General features: G+C 40.6%; 2 protein-coding genes across 4 annotated transcripts in view; one reads left to right on the plus strand and one right to left on the minus strand.

Moving 5' to 3' along the window:
* LOC138010968 (tetratricopeptide repeat protein 28-like) overlaps positions 1-5,306 on the minus strand; it is a 40,202-nt gene extending 34,896 nt beyond the window's left edge. Inside the window, exons 1-2 of the mRNA XM_068857988.1 lie at positions 5,208-5,306; positions 4,703-4,789 (exon numbers count right to left, since the gene is read on the minus strand). The gene's annotated coding sequence lies outside the window, so the exon portion shown is untranslated. The remainder of the gene's footprint in view (positions 1-4,702; positions 4,790-5,207) is intronic.
* Positions 5,307-11,468: 6,162 nt separating this feature from the next.
* Positions 11,469-12,500, plus strand: part of LOC138010973 (methylglutaconyl-CoA hydratase, mitochondrial-like) — a 53,415-nt gene continuing 52,383 nt past the window's right edge. Inside the window, exon 1 of one of the 3 annotated variants that reach the window (XM_068857996.1) lies at positions 11,469-11,663. In XM_068857996.1, the coding sequence (XP_068714097.1) occupies positions 11,492-11,663 (172 nt within the window). In that variant the 5' untranslated portion in view covers positions 11,469-11,491. Of the gene's footprint in view, positions 11,664-12,077; positions 12,207-12,500 lie in introns of those variants that run through there. The other 2 variants (XR_011124606.1, XM_068857997.1) reach the window with 2 other exon arrangements.

Consider the following 12,500-nt stretch of genomic DNA (forward strand, 5'->3'; position numbering starts at 1 on the left):
AAACAGACTCCTGTCTAAATATCAGAATGGCATCTCCCACTGAAGTCCTTCAAATTTCTCGATTTCCATACATAAAGCTGTTGACCCGCGAAGGATTCCATAAATTACTTTCGTGTCTTGCCTCTGATAAATACATTAAACCGGCCGTGCTGGAAAAAAAAAGTCAGCTAACAACTATCACGTGACATTTATGCACCTGACAATTATGGCACGAAACTGTCGCCATTTAATTGCTCCGTGCCTTTTTCTCAGTGTTTTGCACTCAGTCCGCGTTTTGTGCCTAGTCCGCAGCCTTCAGTCCGCCTTTCAGACTCAGTCCTCGTTTTATACGCGGTCCGCAGTTCGCAGTCCGCAGTTCGCAGTCCACAGTCCGCAGTCCGCACTCTGAAGTCTGCAGTCCCCACTCCACGGTATTCCTTTACATCCACCACAATATTTACATGTCTGAATCATGGATGACTGCAGCTTAAAAGTAACTCCGAATCACACCCTCCTTTTTTTTAACAAGTCAACCACTGAGCAAAACAATTCTGCTTTACTTGCTTAACCATTAAACAAATAAAATCAAATAATTCCTATCAAGTTCAGCATTTGCAAAATTCAGAATGGCGTTGCCAATGAAAACTGAGTGAGCTGAAATGCTGGTACAATAGTAAACTAACGCTTAGGAAAGAATAAGAGCTTCAAATATTCCTTCTGAAAATTTGCTTCTTGAATCTTTATTCATTCGTGTCCCTTTGTTTTTGCATTTGACGCACCAATCGCTATACGACAAAACGCGTTTCATTTAATTAGAGAGGTCTAGACGTCACTTATCACTAAAAACCCAGAACAACGACAACTTTAGCAAAGAAAAACTTAAAGATGAGGACTCGACATAAATGTCCTATTCATATTATTTGATCATAGTTGACTGGGTGTTCACAATAAGTTATAACTGCACGCCAAGGATCAGTGGTTCATTGAGTTAGCTAGATAAGTTGTTCATGAACTATTGGAGGGTTTTGCTAAAAGCAGGCCCGCGGCCAAGCGGCCCGGCGACCCACCGCACGCGACGGCCCTGCGGCCGGTGGCCCAGTCCTGATTTTCCATAGTTTTTTTGTCCAGCGGTAAATCCACGCGCATGCACAGATCTGCATCGGGTTTGGGCGTGCAAAATGGACGACGGTGAGTTTGAATTCGTTTACCATTTTAATAATAATTTCAATCCTTTTCGATCCTTTCTTTCGTTGTATGTTGCTAAGTGAAAAACGTTTTCATTCTCTGTTTATTCGTCTGTTTACAGCACGCGATAGAGAGGAGTCCATTGCCAAACGATGTAAGTTATTTTCAAACCACAGTTTGAGATTGAAAATTTCATAAGCTAGATAATCAGTGAGATATGTGAACTGCGAATTGTCACTGAGTTGCGTTTGTCAGTTTATCAGGCAATCACATTCTGACTTTGTAATCAGATGATCTTACGGTAATTCTGTGCAATGGCAGGCAACAGTTATGAAAGGCGGTCGATTTGCGTTTGCATACTTTCTTTGTGTAACTCAGAAACTTAAAAAAAAAAAGATGTTTACATATCTCATTATTTATGATATTTTCACTTTTAAAGTATGGTTTGAAAATAACTTATATCGTTCGATAATGAAAGTGCCCTATAGTGCTATCGGTTTCTGTAAAGAGACGAATGAACAGAGAATGAAAACGTCTTTATTTGAACAACATGCAACAAACACAAACAAGGATTCAAATGATTAAATGGTAATCAAATTCAAACTCACCGTTGTCCATTTTACACGCCCAAACCCGATGCAGATCTGTGCATGCGCGTGGATTTACTGCTGGACAAAAAAAATGGAAAATCAGGACTGGGCCGCCGCAGGCCGTCGCAGGCCTGCTTTTAGCAAAACCCCCCGCTATTGGAGCATTAATGTTACGATCAGTGCCGAAACATCGTAAGTCCATCACAGGTAGAAAGGAATTGCATTGCGAAGGGATAAGAAAATGATACTTTTAGCCTGTTCCAGGCTCTCAGATAGTCGAGAAAAGAACTGCGTGTGAAAAGCGAGTGGGGGCTTGGGTCGAGGCGAGGCGGGAGAGCCTGTAAGCATCTCTTTAAATTCTTCATTCCGCCCACTTTGCAAACAACCTTTCGCACGTCAAAATGTCAATGTCAAAGTGTTGAAAATGGGCGGCATTGTGTGGTTCCACGCGAGTTCAAACGCAATTCTTTTATTGTTGTTCAGAGGTGATGCGTTGATTCTCTAAAGGCCATGTTTCTAAGTTCTTCAGGTTTTCAAAGAAAAACGTGACGTGTTTGGGAACGAAGATTCCTAGAGTTTCCCCTATTTAGCGTTATCCGTTTCTTACATTTGGCGGCGAAAATGTTGTGTTGGACGATGTTGCTGCTTCCTTCGAATTGGACCTTGTGTGGAACGAAAAACCTTCCGTTGTCACTGTTGTCTCACTTGTGCGAGTACGTTAGCCAGAATTTAAGGCACTTTTAAGAAAATAACTTTACAAACGAACGAAGGCATTGTCAAAGCAACCGGGAAACGAGTGTCAAGGAAATCACCGACGGGAAATTTAGCAAATTCGACCAAAAGACACGACCAGTTCGAAAGCTGCGAGTTCCCGACGCTCTGTTGACTTTTCCAAGGAAAACAGAAACCCGACCATTGAAGTTTCTGGCCTAGATGATAAGATGGTCTCATCAATAAACTTCAGCTCTGATTCATCAGGACAACCGATAATAAATGTGAAAGACTGATATTTCATGTGGATGGCTTCAATTGCATTTGCAGTATACAGACACGTAGCCATCACCTTCGCTTCCTGAAATCGCTTGATCTTTTAAAGCTTTAAGACATGCATCGGAAATACAAGCCTCTTTTCGGCAACTTTTTGCGCTCTTTCAAAGTGGTTTTTTCTTTTTGCTCTCATTTTTTCGAAGGCGATGAAGGCAGAAATTTAATTGACCCTAGCTGGTGAATTCGAATACGCAGCCAACTATTTGCATAAGAAAGAATAACATAATATTGTATTTTTCTCGTTCGTCAGAGTTTTCAGAGAGCGCCGTTGAATGCTAACAATTGTGGCGTGCAGGAGACATAATAGTTGTGTGTGCGATAAAATTCGAACTATATATCGTACCCGGCGATGCTATATTGTAAGCGGTGTGGAGAGATGTCGTATCACAACATTGAAGCGCTTTCGCAACGCGCGGAAGTAACTGAAAATTTATGCTTTTACCAAAACCAGTTGGAAGCATTGCAAACGGATCTTTTTTTCGACTTAAGTTCAACAGACACAACTTTTGCTCGAATCTGAGGGTATGTACGTTTGGGAATACTTTAAGATACTCGGCGACAGAGTTGACTTCTTTCTTTCGTGCTCCGCGCGTGAATCAAAATGATGACGAAAGTGTTGATGTAAACTGTCAAAATTGACCAATCAGAGGGTATACCAGGAGCTGGTATACTGGAATGAAGAATTTAAAGAGATGCTTACAGGCTCTCCCGCCTCGCCTCGACCCAAGCCCCCACTCGCTTTTCACACGCAGTTCTTTTCGTTTTCTCGACTATCTGAGAGCCTGGAACAGGCTAGATACTTTATGTTTGAAGTCCTTTTGACGGGGAAGAGACGAAATAATTATGGTCTGTTACAGACTGCAAACTTCCACCAAAAAAATCACCTAAAATCGAATCTGAATATCTGATCATTTCGAATACAATGTTGACGCAGGCATGATATGGACTAAACTTATTCATGTTATAGTGGTATTTGAATCTTAAATCGTCCGTTAGTGAATAGTCATACATCGCAACAGGGGACTTAAAGTAGTTGAAGACAGCGGGAAGAAAGATTTTGCTACCAAATACATGAGTGGTATTAATAAGAATAAACATTTTTATAGGCCTGAAAAAATCAGGTTTTTTAATCTAAACCTGAATTAGATGGTTTATTGGACGCCTCTAAGTCCTATCAAACTCAGGAAAAACTCATGAATCAAAGACGATGATGAGTTAGGAGCTCCCTGTCTTTAGAACATAACACTTGATTGGTCAGACTGGTGAGGAAAAATTGCCAGATAGGAAAACTTAATTAAGTGTCGGCCATCATTATAAAAACTATAGTTTACCATCCTCTAAGCAAGACTTAGTTTAGCTCACATCGATCAATAACTTACTTCACCACGGATGCAATATAGATACAATTAACTGTTGCGCGCCTGAATCTTTTGTTTAATTCAAGCAGGCGATGCGGTTGTTTTGTAAAGCCTACTGGATATAAGGATATTGTTTATCCGTCCTGAATTCTAATCCCAGCCGTTGGCGAACTGTAGTCAAACTCACAGAACTAGTCGCAATACTCAGGCTTGAAAGGAAAGGAAAGGAAAGGAAAGGAACTTTATTTAAGAGTCGAGTCGTTCTAGCGCTGAAGCACTAATTGGGGACACTGTAAATTGAAATTAACAATTAACACGAATCAAGTCAAATGTTGGTTTTTGAGGAGAGGGGAAACCGGAGTACCCGGAGAAAACCTCTCGGTGCAGAGTAGAGAACCAACAAACTCAGCCCACATATGACGCCGAATCTGGGAATCGAACCCGGGCAACATTGGTGGGAGACGAGTGCTCTCACCACTGCGCCATCCCTGCACCCCGAAACCAAGTATAAGTATAATAGTAGTAAACTTTAAAATTACTCACCTTTTTCGGCGATTCCTGAGTCACTCAGAAAGACACAGCATTTGCAGCATAGCACTTACAGCGTGACCAAGCAACGAAATCTGCGGTCTGATAAAAAAAAGGAAAAAGATATGACGAGTAAGGAAGGAAATTTTTTCTTGGAATGATCCGTGCCTCATAAACTACTTTCTTTTCGTCAATGTACTAGAAACATACAGTTGGTTTCCGTTCCTTTGTCACAGTGTGAAACTAATCTAAAAGATGTATATGGCATGAATTAGACTTTAAAGAAAGTAAAACAAGCTGTAATGGTGTCAAAAGCAAAATGTAAGCGGTTCAATCTTTAAATCGAGTTCTAAGATAAAGACTTTTTTTGATAAGCTTAGCAAACAGAAGAGCGCGCCTTTTGAGCCAGCCTGATCTCGAGTAACAATCTGACCATACATGCCTTGTTGCAAAGTAGTGATGTTCGAATAGAATTGATTGTTCCTAAGCCGTTGTATAACCTATGAAGCACTTAACTTACCTTTTGTAAATAATTTAAAAGACTCGATTAAAACAATACAGATATTACAGCAGGACGAGAAGACAGCAGTTTGGAAGAATCTTGTTTACTTGGCGAAGGAGCGGAAAGTGATTTGTTCAGTTGCAGTTTTGAATATATAACGGAAATCGTTCTATTATTAGCTCTGTGATATCGCGTTGTTTTGACTCCTGCATTATTACAAATAGACGGAAAATGAAATTACGCCTGGTAAAGATAAGAGAAAAAGTCTCCGGCTTTGAGAACACCCGACGATTTAGATATGAGCCTTACTGCCGATAAACATGCACATCTAACCAAACCAGCATGCTTGCCTATTCTGCTCTTAGAGCATTAGGGCAGGAGAAGTATCGAAAAGGAAGCACTCGAAAACGAAAAACATAGCACGAAAGCACCCAAAAGGTCGAAAACGAACTAAGCACGCCAAAGTCGAAAACGAAGCCGAATCCAAACTCGAAAACGATGCACTCACAACTCGAAAGTCGAAAACGAGTACCCTATTTGCCATTAGAAGATCGCTTTGACCAGAGACAAAAACCAAATTCTTATTGTTGATCAGAGTAAAAAATCATCTTTTTACTAAATATCGTTTTTGTTTTGTTTCTTACTCAGTACTAGATCCTTGAGTTGAGAAAGTTGGGTATGCAGCGACAAAAAGAAAAGCCATTATGGTCTTTAAAGCCTTAAATGGTCTTACACCCGAGTATTTAAGGTGATTCCCGGGTAAAAGAACCCGTCATAGATTTCCGATGAAACTTGGTATGATGACATTACAGTACAAGGAGATGTTAAAAAGGTAATAAAAAGAGGGGGTCACCGTGCTTGTTTTCATGCCACGATGCTGACAAATATGGTTATTTAGGTGACTTTTGGTTATCTCAGTGCACAACAAACAAGATCAATTATTTTTCAATGCGGCGTGCTATATCACACAGAGTTCGACTTTCTTTGATTGCTTATTCATCTACGTCCCAGAAAAAATGGCTTCAAATACCCTGCATTATTAATTGATATTTTTATCCTTTAAAGGAAACATAATTTGGACTTGCTCTGCTAGGCCCGTTACGTCTCTATCTGTAGCATTTATTTCATTTGCCAAAAAAGTAGCTATAGATTTCTGCCAAATTTTTTCTCAGTTATTGCGGATATTGTTCTCATTGAATTTATAAAATAAAAAGTGGGGGTCACCGTGCTCGTTTAAGAGAAAAGGAGCTTTTATCTCGCTATCGAGCTTAGTTTGAGGGAAATCCCTTATGTTTTGTACGCGCGCGCGCTCATGTGCGCGTGCTGATGACGCAAAAATCGAGCGCAGTAGGAATGCGCAATGCAAAACCAGGGAATCACCTTAAGCGATCTGACGTTATCAATCGATCTGACGTTACTAATTATTCACTGAGGGAATTCGTGAACAAACTTGCTGTTCCAATGCAACGCACAATCTCTTCAAGGCATTTCTTCGCTACTCACTAAAAACAGATTCAGTCGCTCTCTTCACAGGGTGTTGTGCGAATTAGTGATATTGCAGGGTATTATTTTGGACAGTCCGTCCAAAAAGAGGTCGACATTGTGAAGAAGAAACTTTCTTGTTATTACAATAGCTTTTCGGATGGATTTCAATTAACAAGTTGATGTAAATGCTGAATTAGTTCCATACCCGAAAATGGAAATTGCAGTGTTATGCTAAATAGACCGATTCGGCTAACTCAATGTTGTACCCAATTTAAATCTCTCGGCGTTAAGGTTCTTCGTGTGTTGCAGTTGCGTGATAATGTTTCATTCGCATTTAAATGATATGGAAATTCCTGGATCAAAACGTTTTATTCCCAAAGGATGTGAATTGGGTACAACATTGATTTATCCGAATCGGTCTATTACTAGAGCGAAAAATTAGGAACCGGTTTCGTGCAATCAAACGTAAACTACCCCTATCCCCCTCCCCCATCTTCCTTTCCCTACCAGGTGTCAATCAGGGGCTCTAAAACGCTGCTTCTCTTTTGCTCTCTCTTTTCAAACTTGGAAAGATGGCCAATCTCAATGTTTCATGTGATGGTGTGATACTGTCAATTTACCGATTAATTCAAATTTGAAACTCGCCCAGGTTCGCTGCGCAATTCCGGAATGGCCTATTGTTTGGGAAGACCTTAGACAGCAATGACCAGAACCAGGTTGCTGACCAGCAGTTTTCGTTAAAACAATGGTTTGCAGGGGGTGCTCAGTCTCGCGGGCTCAGAAAACCTGGTTGTGGTCATTGTAATTTAAAGTTTTTCTATTGTTTGCGCCATTACAGGGCGGCGATGACGTAACGTGCAAACCACATATAAATGTAATTGTAATTTCTTTAGAAATTTCGATGGAAAGCAAACAAATGCAGTTTCTATGATGCAATATATTGTTCGATTTTCCCAACCGACATAAGACTTCACGCTTCAGGTAGGAGTCTATAAATAATCAGTTTCGGTCATTTTCATGCCACTCGTTCTTCACGTGGTATTCGCTAAACCATGTGCACACAATATAAGCAGCAGTAGGTCACGTGAGAACAAGTACAAATGGACTCACGACCTTTCAACTTGGCACAATACGTTGTTACGTTGTCAAAGATAGGAACTAGGAAAACTGTTAATCTTTCCAGGGAAAATGAGTGCTAACAGGTCAAAGTAGAAGTATCTTTTAATCAAAGAACATTTATTTTATGTTATTTAAACGTAGTACAGGTAAATTATATGAAGCGCCTTTCATTATTTTACACAAGTAACGGTAGAAGTAGGAGAATATTTTATTTAATGGAAAATGAAGTTTACTTTAACGTGCTACGAAGTACGTGTAAATTACATGAAGCGCCATTGATCATTTTCACAAGTAACGGCTTCAAAGTGCAACCGTGACCATATTTTCATTAAGTTATCGGCGTAGTTGTAACTTTAAAGCGTTAATTTTTATGCAGGTATCTCGCATTGATTTCTTTGAGTAAATAAAACGATTAAATGCTTGTTTGTTTAAGCAGGTTGATTTTTGGCAGCTATTCAGTTGATGTGGACCTGCTATACTCAGCCAGCCATATACTCTCATAGGACATCCACAACACCGGGAATTTCACTCCCTACGTATTCTTCTCGATTAGTGTGTCGGTTCTTTAACGTCCCACAGTGAGGTTATGAACATGGAAGATATTTGTGAGACGGGGCCTACGGTTTACAGTCTTTATCCGAGAAGACTTGAAAGTCTAACCATTTGCGGGTGAAATTACAAAGGCAGCACTTTCTCCTCAGTTATTGAAAGACGCTGAGTGTTGGTTCGGAGCCGAACTCACGATCTCTCGCATGGCAGCCCGGTGCTCAACCAACTGAGCCACCGGTGCGCGCGAAATGAATAATCCGTTTTAAATGAGAAAATTAACTTGAGCGCCGTCAAATCAAAGCGTGTAAAAGGATCTTTGAAAGCCAGATCCTCATCTTAAAAGATATTTTGCAGATCCGTGAAGATCTTTTAAAGATCCTTAGAAGATCCTCAAAGATCCTCTGAGCTTTTTCACGATGAATGGTACAGAAGGGAAGCGTCTTGCCAGTGCTACTTCATACAGAGAGATAAATTCTGTAAATTGCTATACGTATGTTCACTGAACAACGTGTTTTCGGGGCATGTTATTTATCCTCTGTGCTATGAGTACGCGTGAGTGTACCACGGTTTAGTTCAGGCGAGCAGCCAGACTTAAGAAGTTAGGAGTTTACATTTACATTTACATTTACATATATTAGGTCGCTAAGAACCGTTCGGTTATCACACCAACCATAAAAAAAACAAATATCAATATATAAAATGATGATTTAAAAATTTTAAATAAAGAAAACTATATCAAACTAAATATAACTATTATTTAAGAAAAGCTGTTAACCTATATTTGAAGGTTTCTAAGGAGGATGATGAAACAATAGCCTCAGGGAGGCAGTTCCAGTCCGTTATAGTTTTTGGAAAAAACGAAAATTTAAAAATGTCTTTATTTGCATATGGCACGCGAAATTTAAATTGATGGGTTCCCCTCGTGCGACTCTCAGGATGTTGAATCAAATATTTTCGGGTATCGATATCAATAAGACCATGAGTTAGTTTATACATAAGCGTTAATCTAGCCTGCCTTCTTCTCGTTTCCAGCGTGGCCCACCCTAAGTCTTTAATCATGTCCGTAACACTAGCATATCTATCATAATTCTGTGAGCAAAACCGTGCTGCTTTACGTTGAACCATTTCCAGAGCACTGACATCTTTCTTTAAAAACGGGTCCCAAGCCGCACTGGCATATTCCAGCTTCGGTCGTACTAGGGATGTATATGCAATTTCTTTTACTTTCTTTGGGCAATTCCAAAGGTTGCGTTGTATTGTACCCAGTGATTTGCTTGCTTTAGCTGCTGTTATAGAAACATGGGCTGACCACTTGAGCTTGTTACTGATGGTGACCCCAAGGTATGAGACGGTATCCACCTGTTCCAGCTCTAAGCCACAGAAGACATATTTTCTCTGGGGTGGATTGTTCTTATGTGAGATGGTAACAATTTTACATTTGGAAGGATTGAACTCCATTTGCCAGTGATACTGCCAGGATTCTAACCTGCGTAGGTCAGATTGGAGAAGGTCCCAGTCCGCATCGCGAGCGACAATGCCGTAAAGTAAAGCATCGTCCGCAAAGAGCCAAACTGATGATTGCACGGTATCTGGTAAGTCGTTTATGTATAATAAAAAGAGCAAGGGACCGAGGACTGTACCCTGGGGTACGCCAGAAGTCACCGGACATTGACTTGATGTCTGGCCTTCACAAACAACTGATTGAAAACGTTGTGTAAGAAACGACTCTAACCACTTTAGGAGCGACCCTTGGATTCCATAGTACTGCAGCTTCCTTAGGAGTCGCCTATGAGGGACCTTATCGAAAGCTTTGGCGAAGTCCAAAATGGCCGCATGGATAGATGAGCTCTGGATAGTCTTTGCCATGCCATTCTTTGCCATGCCATTCTGATGATCGCTATCAAGCTTTCAGTGTCCAAAATGAACGATAATCCAGGGGATACTTCCCTTGGCACAAATTAGCAATTAAGAATAATCCTTCAATTGAGGAAGAGACTTAGTTGGGTAAGAGGGAGTCCCAGAACAGGAATACCAAGCTGTTGACCGCCCCCCCCCCCCCCCCTTCCCCCGCCATTCGATGCACGTTGAGCCTGTGTTCAGGCTAGCAAATTAGTTAACCCTTTACTGAAAAACCCTTCCCTTGAGTAAAGAAGCAGAAAATGGATAACAAGCTTTCTTTTCTTGCATATTTGGGTTGATATTTGATACTGCGGCGAGTTGTTTTCATAAATTTAAAGATGACGAGAATTTTATCCATTTTGTATTTCAAGTCTTCTTTCTTGCAAATGATTAATTAATAGGTAGCCAAAGTTGTGCACATCAGAAAATATTTGTTTGGACATTCAAGTGTAAAATAAAATTTATTTGGGAAGCCAAACAATATTTCTTTAAGCTTATGTACTGTGCATTTGGGTGGATTTCTTGATCAAATTGTAATAATTTATTCAAAAATTGTTTATAAACAAGAATCTATTACAAAAATAAAAATTGACTGAGCAGCTTTGGGGATGATGAGAAATATGCCGCATTCGAGCTCAATCACCTGGCGTGCTTCAGTTCCATTGTAGGAGTTACCAAGGAGTACCTATTGGATTCCTAAGCTTTTTTCTTTTTTCTTTCCAGGGTTGGCCCAGCCAGCGTTGCAGCGCATAAGTACTCTCTCATCCTTAGTTAGAATTCGCTTTTGTTTAGAATAATCATAAGAGTAGATGTAACTGTAGGAAGCATTTTTGAGTTGACATTTTAATCTGTCTTGGTCCTCACTTGTTAATGAATGACCCAAACCAATAAGATCACGATAGAGCATTTCAAAAGAGCATTTTACGCTTACTATGTCAACAGCTTTAGGTGGAAGAGGCTGAAAAAATGGTTTTGACAAGGGGCTTGCGTTTCTGTCTTCCACCGAACGCTGTTGACATTGTAAGCGTAAAATGCTCTTTTGAAATGCTCTACCGTGATCTTATTCGTTTGGGTCATTCATTAACAAGTGAGGACCAAGACAGATTAAAATGACAACTCAAAAATGCTTCTTACAATTACATCTACTCTTATGATTATTCTAAGTACTCTTTGTGTAACACGTACCACAGGTAACCCAGTTTACGCTAACGGAGGTTGGGAGGGCCTGGGGCGATTTTGCAATAAGCAAAATGGCGGTGTTGGTCAACAAAATCGGAGGCATAAGTAGATCCTTTGTAATACAGGAACGGCTTTCTTTCTGGAGAAAGCTTTTGCCGTTAGGAGTCTCCTTCTATAGTACAGAGAATGCGTCATCGGCCTCGGAAGAATTTAGCCTTCGGTTTCTTGATGGGAAACGTGAAGGTACGTCGACTTTCTTGTAGCGAAGATATATCGATACCGTTACTGGTGGTGGACAAAACACTGACCCCCAGTCCATGGACTACCCCGATGGACTAGCCAAATGGATTACCCTAAACTAGACTACCTCTAGAAAATGCTATTTCGAATGAGAACTATTGAACGTACCTTTTTTATTTTCGTCCGCACGGTCCAGGTTATTCATCGGTTTCATTTCACTTTCATTTCACAGAAAACATGAAGTAACGGTGTGTGACATTTGCAGACTGCAAACGGCAGACTGCGGATTGCCTGCAAATAGCACTGATAAACAGTATTATGCACCTATCAATGTAAACCCTGTGGGGGGGGGGGGGGGGTGGAATGCGGGCAAGGGGTGGGGATTTGACGGTGAAATCCATCTCCTCTGTGGGAGGTTTGATTGAGTACCTTTGCTCGGGGGTCGGGACATTTAATTTTTTTCAGCGGAGAGACTGGGACCAAGATAAAGCGTGGTTAACTGGCATCGTCTTTCTTGGCTTTGGAATGGCGTGGGTTTCGGAGAAGGTGAGTTTTTTATGGTTGTTTTATATCTGCTACTTCATAGGCCATCTAGTCCTGGGTGGGGATTTCTAACTACATTTTGATGAACGTATGCTGCCCCACCTTTGGGAAATTGACCAGAATTTTTGCTCCTTGGTCAAATCCCCACCCCTTGCCCGCATTCCCCCCCCCCCCCCCCCCACGGGGTTTACATTGATAGGTGCATTAAATTTAAGCATCCATTTCAAATATCGCTGATAAATAGTATTGAAAGTCTAAGAATCCGTTTTAAAACGGTTAGCTTTCAATAATTGTGAT

This window comes from Montipora foliosa, chromosome 7 (assembly GCF_036669935.1).
Source record: "Montipora foliosa isolate CH-2021 chromosome 7, ASM3666993v2, whole genome shotgun sequence".
Taxonomy (NCBI): Eukaryota; Metazoa; Cnidaria; class Anthozoa; order Scleractinia; family Acroporidae; genus Montipora; species Montipora foliosa.